This window comes from Euleptes europaea, chromosome 6 (assembly GCF_029931775.1).
Source record: "Euleptes europaea isolate rEulEur1 chromosome 6, rEulEur1.hap1, whole genome shotgun sequence".
Lineage (NCBI taxonomy): Eukaryota > Metazoa > Chordata > Lepidosauria > Squamata > Sphaerodactylidae > Euleptes > Euleptes europaea.
This window is the reverse complement of record NC_079317.1, coordinates 84137925-84161380: the sequence shown is the minus strand read 5'-3', so window position 1 is coordinate 84161380 and position 23456 is coordinate 84137925. Positions and strand designations below refer to the sequence as shown.

The window sequence follows — 23456 nt, the reverse complement described above, 5'->3', positions numbered from 1 at the left end:
TTATGAATTATTTTTTTGAAAAACTTTAAATTGTTGTACTAGCATTATTTTGCTGATGAATTTCTTGGCAGTGATGAAATATTGATTAGCAATATGAGGAGAGCATTACACCTGTGGCCTATGGCAGCAAACAGGACAGAATCTAAAATGTGCAGGGGGGCACGTGTTGGAAGAGAGTCCAATTCGATAGACTACAAGCCCTGAAGCTCGGTACAATCCAGGCAATCACCATTTGGTAGGAAATTTTACCACTTCCTGACTCAATGTGTGTGTGTAAAGTGCCTTCAAGTCGTAGCCGACTTATGGCGACCCCTTTTTGGGGTTTTCATGGCAAGAGACTAACAGAGGTGGTTTGCCAGTGCCTTCCTCTGCGCAGCAACTCTGGTATTCCTTGGTGGTCTCCCATCCAAATACTAACCAGGGCTGACCCTGCTTAGCTTCTGAGATCTGACAAGATCAGGCTAGCTGGACCATCCAGGTCAGGGCCCCTGACTCAATAACAGTTGCCAAATTTTATAAAAACTCCTAGTCATAGAATAGGTCTTTTTGGAGAAGAAGAGTACAAGGCGCTCTCCTTCCTTTATCACCATGTTTTGGCAAAGGTTTTCAAGATGCCGTGCATGGAATGTTATTATAAAAGAGTGCCAAGGTGAAACCGTGCAAACAAAAAAGTCCAAAGTTTCTGTCTGCCCAGAGTGTTAGAAAGACGTAATCACTTCTGTACACTGGATGCATAGTGTAGCCTTCGAGTCAAATCCAGTAACTAGATGAGCACTCTGATCGTCACATGATAGCTTAATCTTAATGTACTTCCAGATGGTCGATTGCCAAGGAGTGCAAAACTAAAAAAGTGAAACATGATGTATGTCATGAAAGACCTTCCCCCATCCCATTGAGGTGACTGGAAATACAATCACTTGTGTTTCCAGATTGCAAATTAATTTGGCAAAATCTAATATTGTTGCATAGGAGCCCCTGGTTATAGAGGAGCTTGTATTCATGATCCAATCCCTGTTGGAATGCTGTGACCTTAACCTAGCACAGAGTTGAGCACATCTATTAGTTTCAGCATGACTTAAGTGCACTTAAGGTGAGTGAAATACCTACTTGCTTTAAAAAAAATTATATAAGAACTTGTGAGCTTTTCAAGCTAAATTTTCTCATGAAACAAACAGTACCAGGTACACAAACAAAGTTGTTTTTAGAAGAGTTTAAAAGTAGCTATGTAAGTCCACAGGAAAATCTCAGAGCAAATTCTTTTAGTAGGACCAACCAAAATATCACAGAACTGTGAGTGAGCTTTTGAGTTCTCTGTAATTGTTAATTAGACTGGATGTTAAAAAGCAAAAAAAGGGGGTGGGGGAAGAGGAAAAAATATGGTTTAGACCATGATATTAAGGACTTTTGTCTGCCGCTTGTGCAGTGAGCCCCATGGCGCACAGTGGCGCAGAGTGCCCCATGGCAGAGTGGTAAGCAGAGTGGCGCAGAGGGGTAAAGCTGCAGTCCTGCAGTTCAAGCTCTGCTCACGACCTGATCTCAATCCCAATGGAAGTTGGTTGCAGGTAGCCGTCTCAAGGTTGACTCAGCCTTCCATCCTTCTGAGGTCAGGTCGGTAAAATGAGTACCCAGCTTGCTGGGGGTAAAGGGAAGATGACTGGGGAAGGCACTGGCAAACCACCCCATAAAACAAAGTCTGCCTAGGAAACGTCGGGATGTGACATCACCCCATGGGTCAGGAATGACCCGGTGCTTGCACAGGGGACCTTTACCTTTTTTTATGTGCAGTGAATGTTGGCAGACTGGACTAGATTAGGTGGTGTTGGCTTGTCCACTGGCCTTCTAACTGAATAAGGGGAAAATGGCCCCCTCCATTTGAAAACATAAAAGCCCGCAGTCATGTTCAGGTTCAGGTGGCTGGAAAGCAAGACGGGACAGCAGACAGTTTTAAAACAAGTAAGGGGAGGTTGCCGTTTGGAGATCATACCGACCTTTGGGCCATGTTGACATTGTTAATATACTGCATGTGGTGGTCAAGGATGTGCCTTTTACATACTGTCACAGAACTTACTTCAGTTTGTTCCTGGCTCTGTTTCATCTTCCTTAGTGACAAATTTTCCAGCATTGCTACATGTCCCATCAGAGTCCAGTCGCAGCTTGCCATGACGTCTGAAAGCAGTTTATGTCTTTTCTATACACTATAGTGGCTTTAATATAAGCCATGTAAGGTATTAGATTATCCAGAATTCTTTGGCAGCCCTGCTTGCTAGCCACATAAATAAGGCTTTCGTGGATTTTACAGCATTATTTAAACTAGGGAAAAGAATGCAAAGAATGTAAGGATGATTCAACTAGGACAAAGGTAAAAATGGCTGAAGTTCACTGAGCGAGAGCAGGGACTAATATTTGCAAAGCAGTCTAGGTAAATATTATATTGCTCTGCGCTGTCAGGCGTTGCCGGTTTTTAAAAAAAGGAATCTAATAATCTGTATTGTTCTCATTTGGATGCTATATTAAGAATCAAGTCAACCAAAGGTGGAAAACACCCATTATTATCTCGCTGCTTAAGAATGCAGTGACAGAACTAGGCTTTGGCTCATGTGGGTGCCAAATGTGTGGAATAAATAAGCTTAGTGTAGGCAGTAGGCCAGGTAGAAGGTGTGATAGTTATTCTCAGCCTGAATGAGGATTCCTAAAAATCCAGCTCAGCACTTCAGACTCTCTAAAGTGACCTCTTGGTGCTCATAAACAGCCAAGATATTTGCATGATTGCACACACATAACAGGAAGTGCTGGCTGTTGCAGCGTCTTGTGCATGTCCTACAGGACGCGGGAATTAAAAACGAAAAGACAGCTTGCTTGAATATCAGGTACATACTCTCACAAACAGATGATAATGTCATCGTGAATATGGGAAGCTGTCCCTAGGGGACACTCAAGCATACAGTTTTGTGGCAAGTAACCTTGCTCGTCTAATGCTCCTAATTTCTGCCACCTCTACGGCAGAAATTATCCAGAATATTCTGTCAACACTCTTTTAAGGCAGCCCTGACTTTGTGCCTCACTTTTAATGTTTTCATCCTTGCTATTATTTTATCCTCTCATTTAAAAACAACAACAACTCAACTTTTGTGTTCTTTCACTTCTGTCTCTTTGTGGAGTAATAACGCAAACAGATATTTCAGGTAGCTGTCCCCAGGAATTGCTGCTTGGGCTTCTGCATGGCTGTTCCAAGGCTTTTCATTCCCTAGGCAGGCCAGTCCGGGACCCCACTCCCACAGGACACCCAGCCAGGCAGGTTGGCCCTTCATGCTCTTGTGACAGCAAAAAGACTTGTATTGCAACTAGGGTTGCCTCCTCTTCAAATCATCCCTCCCAGAATCATCAACTTTTATTATTGTATTTTATTATTTTAACCTTTTGATTTTTATTCAGAGCTGATATTGTATCGAAATAAAACTTGATTGATTGAACTAGGGTTGCCAACCTCCAGGTACTAGCTGCAGGTCTCCTGCTATTACAACTGATCTCCAGCCGATATAGTTCACCTGGAGAAAATGGCTGCTTCGGCAATTGGACTCTATGGCATTGTAATCCCTCCTCTCCCCAAAACCCTCCTTCCTCACGCTCCGCCCCAAAAACCTCCTGCTGGTGGTGAAGAGGGACCTGGCAACCCTAGTTATGTGAGACTATTGTGATGATCAGTACTCTAATATTTGGCCTATGTCTTTCTTCCTTGATAGGCTTAGAGGCTTAGAAAAAAGGTGAGTAAGGGGAGAAATGATAGAGGTCTCTAAAATTATGCATGGTGTGGAGTGTGTGGAAGGGAAAAGCTTTTCTCCCTCTCTCATAATACTAGAATGCAGGGACATCGGCTGAAGACAAAGGGAGAGAGATTCAAAACAGATAAAAGGAAGTATTTCTTTACACAATGGATAGTTAAATTGTGGAACTCCCTGCTCAGGATGTGGTGATGGCAGCCAACTTGGAAGGCTTTAAGAGGGGAGTAGACATGTTCATGGAGGATAGGGCTATCCATGGCTACTAGTCAAAATGTATACTAGTCATCATGCATACCTATTATCTCCAGTATCAGAGGAGCAAGCCTATTATATTAGGTGCTGTTGAACCCAGGCAGGATAATGCTGCTTCGGTCGTCTTGTTTGTGGACTTCCTAGAGCAGGGATGGGGAACCTCAGGCCCGGGGGCCGTATGCGGCCCCCGAGGACATTTTCTGCGGCCCTCGGGAGCTCCGGGGCCGGGGATGTGTGGGAGGAGGCATGGAGGTTGGGGCCTGGTCGCGTGGGGCCGGCATGCACAGATGTGTGTGTGTGGGGGAAGGCTTTTCTTTTCTTCTTCTTTTTCTGTCACTCTCCTTTCTCTCCCTCTCTCCCTCTTTTTCTGTCTCTTTGCCTGTCTCCCTCCGTCCTTTTCTTTCTTTCTCCCCCTCCCTCCATTTCTTTCTCTCTTTCTCCCTCCCTCCCTTTTCCTCTTTCTCTGTTTTCTTTCCTTCCTCCCTTCCTTCCCTGTGGATCGGCTGCCTCCTGGCGCCTCATTTGCTCAGGCCTACCGCTGGCTGCCCTCCTGCCTGGGAGGGGGGAGGACGAGGGAGCGGGGGCGCCCTCCAGGCCTGCTCTGTGCGGTCTCCCCTGGGGTTGCCAACCTCCAGGTGGTGGCTGGAGACCTGGAAGCTGTAGTCTCCCCCCCCGGGAGATCTACACCTGGTTATGGCCCCCGAATAATGTTATAAATGCGCAAATGGCCCTTGGCAGGAAAAAGGTTCCCCACCCCTGTCCTAGAGGCACCTGGTTGGCCACTGTGTGAACAGACTGCTGGACTTGATGGGCCTTGGTCTCATCCAGCATGGCTTACTTTTTTTGTTCTTAAAATATTTGCTACTAATCTACTAAAGAAGGGATGTTTTCTTAAGAAGCATCTTTATTACAAGTTGGTTAGCATACACTAGTCATGTTACATACATAAAATAATTAAAATTGTCGAGTTACAGCCATTTATGTAATGTTGTGTACACTGTCAGACAAACAGAACAAACAATATGTTTATTTTACAAAGTACATATAAAAGTACTTCATATACAAAGCAAATACACAAATGTGCAAACACCATTTTTCACAGGTGGTAGTTTATCTGCGGGAAAACGCTAGAAAAATTCTTCATTCCTTTTTCAAAATTCCCAATGATTAAAAACAGGCACAATTCCTATTTTGTGTTCAGTGTAGAATTTGTATAACCTATTTACTCAAAAAATTAAAATACAAGAAATGGTGGTTTTAAAAAAGGTAAACAATTTCAGTAACTGAAAGCCTAGAAAAGAAGTCAGTTTGGTTAGTTCAACAGTTACAAACAACATGACTAAACACTAGAAAATATTTACTTGTGTATACAAACTCTGACATATTCATCTGATAGTTCACACATTAGTAATTGAAATAAAACCACTGAAGTTTGGGCTATCTAGACACTCCACACTCAGTCATCACAGGCTGTAGCAAGTCAAACTTGTATTCATTTGGACCGTAAAAAAACAATATTCCTCAAAAGTTTTAAGATGAAGAAACACAATGTTAGCAAATGTAAAAAAATCTAAAAACATTCTTCCAATTCATGTGCAAAAATGTTTTTAAAGTATCAAATAACACACATTAAGCCAAATTATGTACATATTCACCATCTGCATTTGCTGTCTTTCTAGCAAGCATTTTGCTATAAATATATCAGTCCTTCAAAATGTCTACTATCAAGGTTTTCAGTGCAAGTGTTTTTGTTTAGTGCATTTATCATTGTGTTATTCCATTTTACAGTGTGCAGAGCAGCACATAAGTTAATATACAACTTTTATACTTCTTAGGCTTTTTTCTCCTGCCTAGGTCTGTGTTTGTAAAAAAGTTACTTCTTCATTCAGGCAATTTTATTTCCACTGTTGTTCTGCAAAGGGAATTCAAAGCGAAAAGGATGCATTTGACTTGTTAACTAACAGCAACCACAAAATGTACCTCTCGAGATAAGAAAGACTCCAAAGCAACTGGCAGAGAAGGGATAATTCTTTAAATGTTTTTGATGTAAAAAATTTAAGCACCTTTAAACTTCTGCCCCCACTTTATAATGCCTATTATTGGTTTTTAAACTTACAGGGTTTGTAACTTGAAATAGTGTTCTCTAAGTAATGGCTACTAGATTTTAAATATTATCATTCTTTTCTCAGTGATTTCCTTGACAGGAAAACCAAGTGGGAAACAGAATATTTGGAAAAGGTTTTCACCCTGTGATTAAAGACAAATAACCCAGTGCAATGTTGCCAGTTCAGCCAGCTTGATACCCTACTAAAGAGAAAGTCTTTTCAGGCAAAGTGGTTATTTATTCAGAGTATCCTCTGACTGGAGCAAGAGTCACAATATACATTAAATATTTAAGATGTTCTAAGCTTTTATGGCTGTAATATAAGGCTGCTTGATCTGCAAAAGGGTCCCCCCCTTAATCAAATGTTACTTTCTCGCATATATGGAGAGCATTTCCTTCACACAGCAGACAGTGCCAAGAGATTCCGTATTATGCATCTGAAATGCAGCTCTGTATTCTGTCCATCCATTGCTGGGCACTGTGGGCATCTTGGGCACAAAAATTATACACACGCTTGCTTGTCTTCAGCTATAACACAAAAATGAAAGATGTAAAAACGATGTAGCATAGTAATTTCTATGCTGAATTTAGAGAGTGTTAGGGCCAATTCATGCTTCATACAGCCTAGGGATTTACTGTTCATCTCTCACATGTCTTTCAGTGACAGTTTGTAATGCATGAAAGTGAAATCCATGTGTGTATACATGCCATGGGCATACATGAAGGAACTGCAGCCAAGCATGGGTTCATCTGCTACACACTTTCATGGATTTCTAGCGGGCAACTTGAAGGCAGTACACATTAAGGATTGTCAATGCTACGTTTCAGTCCATCTAATATGTAAAATTTGGGAAGGTGGGAGTTGAGGGCCCATGTGGTACATGCACACAACACACACCGCTCGCATTTACAATGAGTGAAACAAAAATTTATGTGCACACTTGTGGGTTTAATTCTGAGGAGCAGGATCACAACAAAGGTACCACAAATATCCCTATAATAGGTTTGGGGGTGGGTGGGGGTGGGCTGCCTGTGTCAGCCCGTTTTCCTTCAATGTATAATTTCCATTTTGGGGAGTTTTAGGGAAACTTTTGGTAATTTCTCTCTTGTACTTTGACATGGTTTATAAATGAATATGATGAAAGACCCATGTAATTCTGAATCTGATAGCAGCGTATTGGCATTGGAGGATAAAATTAATATGCATAATCAGATCCCTCTCTCATCAGCCGACTCTAGTGCTTTATCGGTTTTTTAAAAAATGCAAGCTTGTTATGTTGAAAAGGAAGGTCAGGAGAGTAATGTACTTAGGACTGCCAGATAAAAAATTTCAGAAATAAGTAATGCGTGTGTGTGTGTGTGGGGGGGGGGAATGGAAATTCTTTAGTGTTAGTATAATGTAATCTAAAGTCTGTATTTAAAAAAATAGGTAAGTATATTTACATCGAAGAATGCTTTATCACTGGCATGCTTTGGAGCACCAATTGTCGGCGATGCTGGGATTACAGTTTCTACTTCTGCAAGGTCAATATGCCCTTTACAGCATGCATCTTCCACAGAATCGTAATACCTTAGCTAGAAAAGAAAAAAATATTGAATATGTTACAAACAACAAACATAAAAGTTTTAAAAACTGCCACTTAATTATCATGACTTTCACAGAATTTGAACCACTGTACTAGGACTTCAAAATTCAGATTGGGAAGTTCCTGGAGATTTGGGAGTGGAGCCAGTGGAGGGAAGGGTTTGGGGAGGGATCTCCATTGGTTTTAATGCCATATACTCCATCTTCCAAAGCAGCCATTTTCTCCAGGGAAAACTGATCTCTGCCATCTGGAGATCATTTGTGATTCCAAGAGACCTCCAGGCCCAACCTGGAGGTTGGCAAGTCTACAGCCTGTACAGAGAGCAGAAGCACAATTGATGCTTTCCTGTTTTCACTTGGAGAGAGGAAGGCGCTCTGATGATTGGGTACTCTCCTACCCACATGCACTGGAGAAAGGAACCAGGTTGTTCCTTCTGCCTCCAGTGGGGAGAAAGTGCCCATCATCTTGGTTCTGTTTCCTCCCTCTTCCTGAGAGCACGGCAAGGAAAGAGTTCAATATTTCTTTGTTGAGCAATTAGGTTGCTCTTTCATTAGTGTACCTTTACTTCTGGGTCTTTCTACTCTTCTTCTCTGCTCTACAAAACCAAAACACCCCCATCTTCTTTTCTACTGAACTCACTTTCTGTTTCAATGTACTCTCTGACTCTGCCTCGGTGACTGCCTCACCTGCTCAGTCAGAAGCTGCAGAGTTGGTTTTTATACCCCAGTTTTCTCTACCTTTAAGGAGTCTCAAAGCGGCTTAGAATCGCCTTCCTTTCCCCTCCCCGCAACATGCACCTTGTGAGGTAGGTGGGGCTTAGAGAGTTCTGAGAGAACTATGACTGTCCCAAGGTCACCCCCAGCAGGCTTCATGTGGAGGAGTGGGGAATTAAACCTGGTTCTCCAGATTAGAGTCCACCGTTCCTAACCACTACACCATTCTGGCTCTCAGTTATTTCCTGACAGCAAGACAAAAGGTCCACACATAAGCCTGTACCTCTTCCTGCCCTTCAGCACCAGTTATGCAAGATCAACAAACAAGCCCTTCAGGCTCCAATCCAGTTGGCAGCAGCCATTTGTATTTTGGCAGAAAAAATCAAATGCACACTAGGGAGGCCCACAAATGAGATGGGGACTTTGAAGTGGCTAATAACACTGGGAAAGAGGCATGCCCCAAGAAGGTGAGTAAGCAGCAGGTCGGATCTCTCTGTAGTGTTTCTGAATTGGGAGTGGGAGGCCTGTTAGTTCCTATAGAACTCTAGGGGCACCTCCTGGATGGAACACTTTGTCAATGCCCAGAGGGATCGCAGACAAAGGGAGGTGCCCCTGAAGAGATCCCGCCGGGTGGGCTCCCTCTAGGGGGTGTGGTGCAGGACAGCCAACCTCGGGTTGTTCTCAGGAGGATGGTGATGGCTATGAATAGTGGTTTCCACCACTTCCAGCCCTAATACCAGTCCTCCGGCCTCGGTTACCCCAATAGGTGGGTTGGGGAAGCTGCTGACAGCCGTTGGGCTGTCGACTGCACCCACTGTCCCCAGTGCTGCACCAAGACCTGTAATCGATACAGTTGTAGCTTGGTTCCTCCCAGAACGGTGTATCTTGTGTCGTCTTTCTCCCCAGCCCCCCCGCAAATGGGCAGGTTTCAGGCACAATGTCTTCCTCTTCTTCAAGTAAAAGGAACCTTCATGGTAAGTCCAATGTTCCATTCCACACCCTTATTGTCACAGCTAAAATGACTACTTTGGCAGCAAAGAATCATAAAGTACTGTGCTTGCTCATCCTCCTCCCTTCCTTCCATTATCATCTACCTGATCAAGCTTTTCTCCCCTTAAGGATTTCATAAAACCCATTTTTAAAGTAAAGATGCTTTTGCACTGTGCATCTTTTCCTCTTCCCACTACTCATTCTTTCCGTTGAACCAGTTCTTTGTTATTAACAAGGTTATGTATGTAACACAAAAGTACATACAGTACATATTTTTACCTGATGTTTGGTAACATCCAATACGAACCAGCGAGGTTTCCAGCCTTTTAACAAAGCTCCTCTTTTGTAAAGTGTACCTTCAAATGACCTGGAAGGAAGAGAAATATTATAATATGCATTTAGTGCCGAGTAACAAAAAAGGCATACTTATATAGGTGAGTAATTCATATCTTTAATGACACCCACTTTGCATAGCTAAAAACGATTAGCATTATACACACAATGAAATTTACTTGTATGCTTCCTTATTATTTCATTAAGAATGGAATAGTCTATTTTGCCTCATTGCCACTGCCTCTATACCATCATCATAGACCTTTAATGGCATAACAGTTATTACAAAAGAATGGGATAATAAAACTTAATAATAATAATTTAAAAGTAGATTAAAATAAGGAACAATATGATCAAAGATCAGGACTTCCAAAATTTTGCACTCTCAGCACATCCGCTAAAAAATTGGCAACATCTTCAGTAATCTCTGGAATTGAATCATTCAATAAAAATTGACATTTTATTTTATTATGGCTGACAGAAAATCTTAATATTAATGGATTTCATTCCTTTTCTCTGCCAGAATATAGAGAAAATCCTAAGAGTCGTTGTAGAGCTGGTTTAGCCATTTTAATTAAGCGAAATGTTTTTTAGGATTGACTCACTCGGAATTTGTAATTGTATTGCCCAAGCAGTTTTACTTTCTGATTCCTCTCCTTGTTTCATTTTGATTAATATTTATTTACCTTGTATTGATAATGATAAATCTTTAGAAGCAAATTGGTTAAATCTTGCAAATTTAGTTTCGAAAATTATTCAAAAATTCCCAACGATCTCAATTATCCTTCTAGGGGACTTTAATGCACGAATCGGTTACGATATTCAAAATTGGGCCCTTTCTGTGGATTTAGATGACATCGAACCATTACCACCTCTATTGGGTTTTCCTCGCCAATCTCAAGATTCATGTTATAATAAAGCTGGTCGTAAATTAATTGAATTTTGTATAGAACATAATATGATAACTTTAAATGGCCAGCTCCAATTTCCAGCATCCCAGTTCTTTACATTTAACTCTTGGCAAGGGAGAAGTGTGATTGACTATGGAATCTGTTCTCCTAGATTTTTACCCTTAGTCAAAGCTGTTAATATTGATTTTCGCACTGAAAGTGATCATCTCCCTGTTCTAATCTCTTTGTTCTGTTTGACTGAAAATTCTTCCTTTCAAGAATCTGTACCTGTACAACAGACAAATATGACTTTAAAAAGAATTAAGTGGTCTGAATCCTTGGAGAATACTTTTTCTATTCTCCTTCAATCAGAAATAATGCTTGATCAGAAATCAATGCTTTTGAATTCTGATTCACACTCTGTGATATTATCAGTACTTTCTCAGATTGAAATGCATTGTTTTTCATTGGCCGAGCCTGTACAAAATAATTCTATCAAGTCTGTTTCACGGTTTGATAAGGAATGCCTAGAATATAAAAGACAACTTAGAACTTTGTTCAGGAAAGCCTGCATGAATGTTTCTCATGATAGGTGTGGCGATTATCTTATATCTAAAAAGCTGTTTCAAAATCTAGTTACGGAGAAGAAGAAAGTTTACTTTCAACATAAATGGTCCAATTGCTTTCATCTCTTAAGTCTCGAGATGGCATGACTTTTTGGCGGGCAATTGCAAACTCAGCTAACAATAACTCTCTACCTGAAGTTAGTGTTCCACCCCAAATTTGGGTACAGCACTTTTCTAAGTTATTCAACTCTCACACCATTACAATGCTCAATCGTGAAGAAACTATCCCTTCCACTATCCCTAGATGGCCAGCTGTTGACGAGGAAGAAATTATTGAGTTAATAGGTAGCCTGAAATCTGGCAAAGCCCCAGGTCCTGACGGCCTCCCCGTTGAACTGTTTAAGAAATTTACCGATTGGTGGGCTCCACTACTTGCCAAATTATTTACATCTATTGACTTGTATGGTACATTGCCAGATTCTTGGCTTAACTCAATAATAATCCCAATTTATAAGAAAGGTGATCCCACTGCCTCTATACAATACAGCAACAGTTTAACTTAGTGCGACCATTGTACATGTTTTGATAAATTACTCACACAGTCAATAGGTTACAGGTAATATGATTCATGGAGACAAAATGCCTTATTTCAAGTATTTTATTTACTGTGAACAGAGATGTTTGGATTGGGTCACGTCCAGTAGTAATTTTCAGAGACAAAAAAGAATTTCTGTAAGCAGATTAGGGCTTGCTCACTTCCCCCATCCTGCTGTGGCCCAAAATTCTCCCCGGAAATGCTGCTCCTAGGAGACAAGGGTCCCCCAGGAGTAGCATAAGGGCCAAGGTGGAGGTGAACACATGAAGCTGCCCCATACTGAATCAGACCCTTGGTCCATCAAGGTCAGTATTGTCTACTCAGACCAGCAGCAGCTCTCCAGGGTCTCAGGCTGAGGTCTTTTCACATCACCTACTTGCCTATTCCCTTTAACTGGAGATGCCGGGGATTGAACCTAGGACCTTCTGCATGCCAAGCAGAGGCTCTACCACTGAGCCAAAGAAAGGGGGAATCCATGAAAACCTGCCCTTTCATTGGCAGAAATATACTGCTAGGTCCAGCCCATTGAGTGTGTGAATGAATGCGTATCTCTATTTCTGCAATCTCACTTCATCTAAAGCAGTGATGTCATACACTAGCATATCACCAATGAACAAGATTATAGATTAATCTGGAAATGAAAATCTGGTTTACAGCTGTCTTTGTATTCAGAAATGTAAGATGTCAGCAGACATCCATGGGGAAAGGCTCCTCTTGAGCCCGGCATTTACCCCCAATACAGTGAAAGGTGCATAAAGAAAACACACCAGCCATATTGTTTTACCAGCCTCATCACTTTTCTTATGCTTGATGAGCTGCAGTTTGAAATATTAGACTACAGAAGTGGGATCAGTTCACTTTCTGCCTGAAAACATGAAATCTCGGTACACTTAAATTACCTATTTTCATCATTTTTTGATGTGAATTGATTGTACAGCGTAGTTACTCTTCTTTCCACACCATTGGAGGGTGAAGTGTTGGTGCTTTGATCTTCACCCAGTCCGCTGTCGGGTAGATGCAACAAAGATCTCTTCTGATAGGAATGCAGATTGGCAGACATTACTGCTGAAGAGCCAGAAGGATGTCTCCGATGCTTTAAAAGGTAAGATTAAACAGGTTAGCTAGGAGGGTTAGGCAAAGTTCCAATCAGCCACTTCCTTAACTAAGACTACTTGCTGTTTAAACTAGAACTGGAATCACCATTAAAAACCACTTCTGGCAAGAACACTAACAGACTCCATGGACTGAATTCATAGCTAAAGATGCAAAATGCTGTAGTTGGTCCCATTAGATAAGCTGTAAAAAGATAAGTTGTACTTTATGCTACTGTGAATGCATATTTTACTCTCTTTAGAAGCTTACTCATAAGAGAATTCTGGATTTCATTTTTCTAAGTCAGTGGCTAATGAAAACCAGTAATTTGTTCCTAGCAGTAAGTACAATGTGAGGATAGATGTGTAAGAGAAAAAGATGACCCAAAGGTTGCCTATCTACAGGCCCAGGAGAAAGGCCACTGCTACTCTTGAGAAAAGGACAGGGTTTTAGGCATGGATAGGGTTTAGGTAGAACAAGCAGGGGGACTCACAAGGACTTGTGGAGGCCATATAATTTCCCATGCCCCACTATTTCTTCCTTCACTTTTTGGAAAGCTCCCCATAGCCTCTCCCCTTTTTCCTGCTTCCCTGTCTCCTTCCTCTCCACCAGCAGATCTAGCTTTATATGCCCCGTTTCCAGCTTTCCCTCCTCCCCTCCCCTGGCAGCCTCTTCCTGGGAAAACTCTGACCAAGTTGCATGGTGCCAATCACTGGGCTGGGCCCTGCTGCATGGCGGAGAATCTGCAAGGACTGGTGGGGAACACCTCACTTCCCCCCTCTATCCCTTGGGACTATTTGTTGAAGAGTACCTTCCACCACTTACATTGTCGTGTCTAGTATCTTCCTTAATATTCACTTTGACTTTTCCCCACAATGGCTGCCACCTTTCTGGGCTTTGGTTTAATTTGTTCTCCAATCTTCCGATTTCCTGGAAAATGCAGAGGAGTTTTCCTGAGGTTAAACATTTCTGACTGTTTATATCTGCAGAAAGCAAAAGCTGCAACCACTTGTCATTAGGGCTGCCAACCTCTAGGTAGTAGCTGGAGCTCTCCTGCTATTACAACTGATCACCGGCCGACAGAGATCAGTCCCCCTGGAGAAAATGGCCACTTTGACAATTGGACTCTATGGCATTGAAGTCCCTCCCCTCCCAAAACCTGCCCTCCTCAGTCTCCACCCCCAAAACCTCCCGCCGGTGGCGAAGAGGAACCTGGCAACTCTACTTGTCATGGTGGGGAAGAGGATGATAAGGATTAGATATGATTTTATTTTTTTTGGAAAAAGTTCAGGTCCAGTGCTAAGGCATCAATGTTACACACCGTCAACATTAACATTGCCTTTACTATAGTTATTACTTACTATAATGAAAAGGAAATAAAACTGACAGACTTGTATTCAGTATGTAAGCCAAACGGTGAATTGTTCTTGTTGGTAGTTTCTAATGAGAGCTGCTAATGAGTAATCACATGGAAAATTAAGGAAAAGGGTAATTTTATTAAATTAGTTTGTTACAATATTTCTGTCCCAATCAATGAGACCCAATGAGACATCATTAAAACTGGTTCAAACCTTAATTCCTCAATAAAAATAAAAAGAAGAAAGCAAACCATTATCATATTAACTGATTATATTAAAATATAAAATATATTCAAGACAAAGTCTCACATAACATGCTCTGTACATTTGCTATAACAAACTGAACTGTATTGAATCATAGTCCAACCCCCTGCACAATGAAGGAAATTCACAACTACCTCTCCCCCCACACCCCCAGAGACCCCCTTTACCATGCCCAGAAGATGGCCAAGATGCCCTCCCTCTCATCATCTGCTTAAGGTCATAGAATCAGCATTGCTAACAGATGGCCATCTAGCCTCTGCTTAAAAACCTCCAGGGAATGAGAGCTTACCACCTCCCAAGGAAGCCTGTTCCACTGAGGAACTGCTCTAACTGTTACAAAAATGTTCCTAATGTCTAGACGGAAACTCTTTATTTAATTTCAACCCATTGGTCCGACCTTCTGGGGCAACAGAAAACAACTCTGCACCCTCCTCTATATGACACCCTTTCAAGTACTTGAAGATAGTTATCATATCACCTCTCAGTCTTCTCCTCTTCAGCTTAGACCCACTTTTATCTACATGTTTACTATTACTGGTGGAAGGCAAGGCTGGGAGAGCATTTCACAGGTCATGGGTAAGATACACATTATTATCTTCTCAGATGGGGTGACAGATCTATGAAAAATCCAGGATTTGCTATCAACATCACAACAAACCTCTGCTCCTTTGAAAGTTCATTAGGCTATCAAAAGGTCAGTGAAGCTGTTATTTGCAATGGATTGGAAATAGCCCCTCTTTCTCACATGTATCATGTAAGCAATAAAAATATCACGTTCATGCTATAAATATTTCAAAAATAACCTGTGAAAGCCGCAGGGACCAATGTAATTTCCTAAGTATTTCTTTAGTATTGTGAAATACTGAAATATTTGTGATCTAAACTGAAGAAGGCGTTACTTGGCATTGCAATTTGTTGTGAAATATCCATCCAATACTTGGTGGAGTTACTCCTGTCTATGCCCAATGTAATCAGTGAGATTAAACTGAAGTAACACTGGATAGGGATGTATGAATATGCCCTTTATTGTTTGTTTTTAAATTGTGCTTTATTGTTGGGAATCTTTTTGCGTTGTCCATTTTTGTTGCTACTGTTCCAATTAGTTTTTTTTAAAACCAATGTTATAGCATTTAAAAAATAAAACAGAGTTTCACTTACCTGTAACTGTTGTTCATCTGGTGGATCTTCTATGCAGTAACACATTGGGACTGCACAGGCGCAGGCCAGCCACGGATAAGATTTGTCAACTTCTAGCAAAATCTAAAAAAAGAGAGTGCTCCCCCTCCCCTCGGGGCATGCAGCCTTCCCGCCCAGCGGTCACATGACCCAGGGGGAGGGAGCACTCTTCCCTCCAGTTCTCCAACCTGCCACCACGGAACGAACAACCACATGAATTGCAGAGAGGTCCCACAGCGGGGAAGGAGGGAGGGATGTGTTTCTGCATAGAAGATCCACCAGATGAACAACAATTACAGGTAAGTGAAACTCTGTTTTCACCTGCGTGGCTTCTATGCAGTCCCACACTGGGAGAGTAGCAAGCTCGGTTGCCCGGATGGTGGATGTGGGACAGTCACCGAAACAATGACTGCAAGACGGCACGTCCCACTGCTGCCTCTCTAGATGAATCCACGTCGACCGCATAGTACTTCATGAAAGTAGAAGGGGTCGATGACGTTGCCTCTCGACAGATGTCTTGGAGGTCAATTTTAGACAAAAAGGCGACGGAGGCAGCATAAGCTCTTGTGGAGTGCGCCTTGATCATGTCTGGGCAATCCACGTGTGCTCTCTCATAAGACAGTCTAATGGCTGAGGTAATCCACCTGGACAGGGTCTGCTGGGAGGCTCGGTGACCCTTACGGTGGTCGCTACAGCAATAACATATTAATGTTTTCCCTGCAAGCAAGGTTCTTTGTAATAAGAAGGGAGGGCCCTCCGTACATTTAAAAGTATAGAGCCCTCTCCGCATCGGAAGAAGGGGTCTGCAATAACACGGGTAAGACGATACCTTGTGTAGAAAGAAAGCTCGGGTTTCAACACCACTTAATCAGCGTGAAACTTAGTAAATAGTGAGGAACGACAAACAGCCGTTAAATCTCTGACATAACTGGCCGAGGTGATTGTGACCAGACAGGCAGTCTCATAGGTATAGCAAAGAGAGGCCCCCGGTGGCCAAAGGCTCAAATGGTGTTTCATGAGTTGGGACAACATGAAGGGAAAGCTCCACTGAGGAAACAGGTGGAGATAGCCTGGGATAGAAGTTGATATGTCCCCGTAAAAAAACTTCTGTGAGTCTGGGTGTGAAAAAAACACAGAAAAGAGAGTCCAACGCAGTGTGAAGGGCCGAGCAGTAGTCGAGGGATTGAACAGTCCAGCACTGTTAAACATATTGACAACAGGAGAGAAGCAGCTCCGGACAAACCATTGTCAGCAGATCACAGGGAAAAACGTTTCCGCTTGGCATCAAGAAAAACGTCTCATGGACAACTTAATGGGGTGCAGCAGCACCTGAGCCACCCTATCTGACCATAGATAACATAGACTTCTCCATGCTGCCAGCTTGATTCTGGAAGGAATGTGAGAAATATCTTGAGGAGGAACAATACTACCTTGAGTCAGGGCATAGAATCGTGAACTGAGATCTCCTGGGCTGGATGGTGCCACCAGGATGCCACTTGTCCTGTCTGTTCAGATCTTGGCCAGAACCTTGCCCAGCAAGGGGAAGGGGGGGATCGACCAAGTCATTTGGAATGTGTCCCCCATGGAGCCTGGGCTCTCCCCTGCTCTGGAGCACAATTGAGGACACGCTGAATTGTGCTGAGTCACAAGAGATACATTTGCGGGGTGCCCCAGATGAGGAAGAGATAACAGAGACAACGTAAGTCTACAGTGAGTTTGTGACAATTGTCAGGATGATAACTTACGAAGTCTACGAGAATGTTACTCGTGCAATGTGAATGGCAGTGACAGTGGAGCCATGTGTTATGGCCAGTCCCAGACTGGAATGGCTTTTGTGCACAGCAAATGGACCTTGTGCCGCCCTGTTTGTGCTGGGTGGTGCTGTCCGTTGTGACCTGAACATGTTTTTTTAAAAAATATATTTTTATTATTTTTTCAGTAATAACCAACATTATATTTAGACATACATCCTCTATATCAATAAAAATAACCATTAAAATTCATAGAATTATTAGATGAATGTCTTCAAAATACAATAAAAAATAATTGACTTCCCCACCGTCTTCCTCCCTCTCTAAAATATCTAAAATCTCCTTTGCATCCATGCATTCTAATTCATTTATAAGTCACCCTATTTCATATTGTAGTTTCCCCTTATCCAATATATTCAATATTATTTATACCAAGGAGAGAAAAAGAGAAGAAAAAGAAAAGAAAAGGAGAAGAAAGAATAAAAGAAAAATAAGAGAAATCTCACTTCCCTCCATAAATTAATCTCAAAATGCATGTGTTAATCTAAAAAGAAAAGCGAAAAAAGAGGATTAAAAAAAAGATATACAATCTTGTACAAAGATAATGATTATAGTATTTTCCCTCTACCCCCCACCTTTCCCATGTTGAAAATCAAATTTATGTTCTTCCTGCTTTCTCAGCCTTTCTTCTTATTCTTTTTCTTCTGTCGGGAATTTCTATCGCCCATCACTTTTTTGCTCGAAGTAGTGTCCTTTCTGGAACAGTCAATACCCTGTTTCGTGAGCTATAGAATCTTCCTCCTGTTTTCCAAGAACATGAGTTGATAGCTCACTGTTTCTTGTCAAAAAAATTTCCACGTCTGCCAATGAGTTGATAGCATGTTTAGTTTGTTTATAAGTAAAGGTAAGACCTTGTGGTAGCAACCAGGTATATTTTATTCCTTTGTTTCTAATTCAGTAAAATCTTTGTATACAGCTCTCTTTTCCATCAGGTGACGTGGAATATCTTTGAGAATTATCAGTGGTATATTATCAAAACTCAGTTGATTCTCCAGTTGAAATTTTATGATAATATTTTTCATCCTGATGTCAAAGAAAGAGATCAAAATTTCTCTGGCTTTTGCTTGTACCCGTGTTGATAAAGGAATTCTATATATCTTATTTATTGCTGCATTCAATTCTTGTGCATTTAGATGGAATACTTCAGCCAATGATTTAATGATGTCATCTCTGGTAACCCCCAGTCGTTCCGGATAATTGCATATGCGTAGATTATATTCTCTTTGCTGTAAATCCAAAATAGCAAGTTGATCTTTTATTTGCTGTTCTTGAAATTGTATAGCATCAATTAGTTGTGCCTGGGAATTCATGTCTTTCTTAAGCCTGTTGACATCATCCGTGTTGTTGTTAATTGAAAGTTGCATCTTATTCATACTGTCTTTCATTTGTGAAACTTGGGTTTTTATTTCCTTAATCTCATTTATAACATCAGCAAACTGTTGAGTAATGATTAAAGTCATTTGTGCAACTGATTGCTCTTGTTGCTTGGAGACCTGTTCAAACTTTTTCTTAACTAGTCCATTTATCAATTCATTTTGCTCAGCCAGCATTTCCTGTATCTTCTGATAGTTTATTTACATAATTGTCTGTGGCTTTCTCCTTTTCCCCGACCAGAGATAAATGTAAGCAGGCAGACCAATTCAGTAAAGTTGTAGAAAGAATGTGTTAGCTTTAGTGCTGTTTCTAGGCAGAACTGGAAGATGCAAGGATGTAAGCCTTCCGTGACACTCTGATACAGGGAATAGGATGTATTTTGATGTTGCACAGAGCGAGGCACACCGGCACGGCCCCCTCCTCTTTGATTTCCAAGTCCTAGAGAAGTCTCTTCCTGGAGGACTCTTCCAGACGGGGAAAACGAAAGCTAAGAATATTCCTCCTCCCCTTCACACTACAGCTGTCGATTGGAAGCTATCGATGCCACTCAAATCTTCCAGGTTGTTTTTGTTTGCCTGCTAATTCAATTTATATTGTTTTAAACAGACTTTTTAGCAGGATGTTCATTTAAAAGTCTGGGTGGTGGGATGTAAAGTCTTAGTTGGATTTTAAACAATTCCAGTTGTTCAAATCCTTGGTAGTAAGCAAAAGGAATTCTAGTAACTTACATGGAGCTTGAAAGACGGGGTTTCTCTTTCATTTGCTTGTAAAATTTATTGGTGTAATGTGAAGGGGACCACAGCTTCTGTTCCTCAAGGCGTTTTATGGCGATGAAATCCTCCTCAGCCGGCGGGACTCAAACCATCTCTCCCCCTCTGCAGAAGGGGGGAGGTTGGGAGTCAAAACCGCTCTTCTCGGCAGCAGGAAGTTACCTGCATTCCAATCCCCTGTTTGGGATCGGAGACGGGGCTTTTGAAGAGAGCCCCGATTTAAAACACCTCTCGGTTCTTCCGAGCGAACTCAGAAGACATGGCGCTGGGTCGGCATCTTCACAGGAAGTCGTGACCTGAACATGTTGATCCTCGAGGACCCCTGCAAAGGAACAGAGAGCAAGCCTAATAGAATGAAGCTCAAGAAAGTTAATGTGCAGGGTAGACTCTTGAGCAGGCCTTAAGAGCAGTACAATGAGCTCCCCATCCTGATAAGGAGGTGTCAGACGGATCAATTCTACATATAGAATACTGAATCACATCCCAGAGGGGGGATGTGATTCAGTATCCCTGCAATGTCCCCAGGGGGGTAGTCTTGCCTAGGCAACGCACAGTTCCGTGACAGATGCCGAGGTGAGTTAGATGCTGATCGGTACCGAGGCGGTGTTGGTGCGGCTCGACGCCGAGGTGACTCCATGTTCTAAGTGACGGGGGAAGAAAACCTGGTTTAGTGAGGGTTTTCACCGCTTAGAGGGCCGAAGAGAGGATTTGTCTCGCCCAGACGTATCTCCGACGTCTTGCTGAGTGTCCCGACGGGGAATTTTCTTCAAGGTGGAAGCTTTCAAGGTAACCTCACTGAGGGCTCATGTAAAGGTGATCAGTCCAAGTCTTCAGTGCCCTCTGAGTGATCTAGCACAGGTCTTATATGAGGAAGGCAGTTTTGTGACAATCGGACTTAGTTATTTCTGAAGAGAGGAGCCTTCATAGACTCCATAATGAAGAGAAGCTAAAGACACGTTCTCTCTCCGTGGCGGCAGAAAAAGAACTGGAGGGAAGAGTGCTCCCTCCCCCTGGGTCATGTGACCGCTGGGCGGGAAGGCTGCATGCCTCGAGGAGAGGGGGAGCACTACCTTTTTTTGGATTTTGCTAGAAGCTGACAAATCTTATCCATGGCTGGCCTGCGCAGTCCCAATGTGGGACTGCATAGAAGCCACGCAGATGAACACAGAAGTTTAAAACGTGTAAATGTAATGGGAAATATTTTATTTACTGAATTTATATCCCACTCTATCCCGGCATAAGCTGGGCTCAGAGCGGGTTACATCATAAAACTCATAGTACATTATAATATATCGTAAATACTTTAAACTTAAAACCCTTAATTCTAAAATCACTTCTAAAATCTGATGATGCCCATTTTCATAAGCATGGTGGACAGCAGCCAATCCAGAAGAAAAACAGTCAGGTCTCCCAGTTTCAGAAGATTTAATTTAACCGGGGGGGGGGGGGGGGAGGCACGCTACGATGGAAACAGTTGCTGCCCTCAACCATAGGCCTAACATCTCAGTCTTACAAGCTCTGCAGAACAGTACCAAATCCTGCAGGGGCCGAAAAAGCCCTGGCCTCGGTTGATGACAGCTGGATACTTCTCGGGCCGGGGACAACCAGCAGGTTGTTATTCACTGAGCATAACACTCTTTGGGGGGGGTGTACCGGGAGAGGCAGTCCCACAGATATGATGGTCCCAGATCGTCAAGGGCTTTAAAGGTCAAAACCAACATCGTGAACCTGATCCGGTACTTCACCTGGAACAAGTGCAGCTGATGGAGCACTGGTTGAATATGTGCTCTCAGCGGGTTCCCCATAAGGACCCTCACCACCACATTCTGGTCCAGCTGGAGCTTCCGGATAGTCTCAAGGGTAGCCCTGCATAGAGTGAGTTACAGTAATCTAGTCTGGAAGTGATTGTTGCATGGATCACTGTAGCTAAGTCGGGACGAGACAGATATGGTGCCAGCTGTCTAGCCTGGTGGAGATGGATAAAAGATGCCTTGGCAACAGCTGTGACCTGTGCCTCCATTGACAAGGAAGCATCCAGGATCACACCCAGGCTCTTGAAGGAAGGCGTAGATATTAGTTGTACTCTATTAACAGCCGGGAGCTGCTGCACTGTCTCTGTCCCACGACGGCCCAGCCACAGGACCTCCGTCTTCGATGGATTCAATTTCAGTTGGCTCTACTTCAACCATTTCATCATGGCGCCCAAGCACCTGGCCAGTGTGTCCAGGGTGGTGTCCGGCTGGCCGTCCATCAGCTGGGTGTCATCAGAGCATTGATGGCAGGCCAGTCCGAAACTCTGGACCAGCTGGGCGAGGGGGCACATATAGATGTTAAATAATGTGATGGAGAGGATCACTCCCTGAGGTACCTCAAACACCAAGGGGTATCATGGCGATACCTTCTCCTCAAGCGCTACCCACTGTCCCGACCACAGAGAAAGGAGTTGAAGGGCTGTCCCCCGAATTGCGGACGGACTCAGATCTTTAACAGCCTGCAGCTCTGCCGCAGGTCCACAGGAATCCTCCTCTGCCACCCAGGCAAACCTCTGAAACCAGATCAGTGAGATCGCTTCAGCAGCATTACTGTCTGTTGGTATCATCCCCAGTGCCTCCAGGTAAAGAGGGAGGGGAGCTAGCTCCAAGGATCTCCGGATCTCCAGAGCTCACCCAAGACACTCCAGTTACTCTCAAGGAATTTAACATGGCATGAAAATAAAGGGGAGGAGAACTGAAACAAAAAGTTTTCAAGGTAAATGGAAGGGTTGTAAAATTCAGTAGCATCCTTAATTTTCCCATTTGATAAAATGATGTGTTGTATTTGTAGCTAGAATAAGCTGACTGACCTTCGTGCCCCTACACTGTTTCTGAGGGTTGTGCTGATGAAAAGTGCTGTCCAGTCGCAGACAACCTATGGTGACCCCCATAGGATTTTCAAGGCAAGAGATGAACAGAGGTGGCATGCAATTGCTTGCCTCTGCATAGCAACCCTGGATTTCTCTGGTGGTATCCCATCCAAGGACTAACCAGGGCCTACCCTGCTTGGTACATGAACACATGAACACATGAAGCTGCCTTCTACTGAATCAGACCCTTGGTCCAGCAAAGTCAGTATCTTCTGCTTAGACCAGCAGCAGCCCTCTGGGTTTCAGGCAGAGGTCTTTCACATCACCTACTTGCCTAGTCCCTTTAACTGGAGATGCCGGGGACTGAACCTGGGACCTTCTGCCAAGATCTGTTGAGACTGAGCTAGCCTGGGCCACACACATCACTGCTTCTGAGGGTTCAGGGCTTCTGAGGGTTCCCCAGCCATTAAAAATGGCTTTTCTGGGGCACTGGGGTCTGCTGCAAAGATCCATTCCACATGCTCGGTTCTCCTTGTGGTTCTCAGTATTCAAGATATAGTTGAGTAAATGTGCCACACTAAAACTGTAACCTTTAAAGTGAAGTGTGACAAGTTCCAGGAATACACAAGTTGCCATAGACAACTAACTGGAGCCAGTTGATATTATGTTTCAAAACCACAAGTTTTATTTACTACGAAATTACAGTTCTAACTACAGAAGGATTGTATGCAAGAGAAAAGGAATGTCTGAATTTAAGCATGTGAAGCCAAAAGCTTGGACTATTATTATAGGCTAATTTTGAATCAATTTTCCATAGTTGTTAGGCATCGCTAAAAATAATTGTAAGCCGAAATTTTTAGGTACAGAAACATCTTAAAAACTCTAAGGAATATATTTGTTATGTATTTCTACTTGTTTTCAAAGAGCAGTTAGTTCAGGAAAATAGCTTCCTACTTCTTAA

The 23456-nt window shown here is 42.7% G+C and overlaps 2 protein-coding genes across 2 annotated transcripts in view; one reads left to right on the top strand and one right to left on the bottom strand.

Moving 5' to 3' along the window:
- Positions 1-23456, top strand: part of SWAP70 (switching B cell complex subunit SWAP70) — a 309546-nt gene that overhangs the window by 134143 nt on the left and 151947 nt on the right. The gene's annotated exons all lie outside the window — the stretch shown is intronic.
- SBF2 (SET binding factor 2) overlaps positions 6450-23456 on the bottom strand; it is a 247743-nt gene continuing 230736 nt past the window's right edge. Inside the window, exons 38-42 of the mRNA XM_056851939.1 lie at positions 13726-13830; positions 12708-12901; positions 9704-9791; positions 7579-7710; positions 6450-6663 (exon numbers count right to left, since the gene is read on the bottom strand). Coding sequence (XP_056707917.1) covers positions 6565-6663; positions 7579-7710; positions 9704-9791; positions 12708-12901; positions 13726-13830 — 618 coding nt within the window. The 3' untranslated portion in view covers positions 6450-6564. The remainder of the gene's footprint in view (positions 6664-7578; positions 7711-9703; positions 9792-12707; positions 12902-13725; positions 13831-23456) is intronic.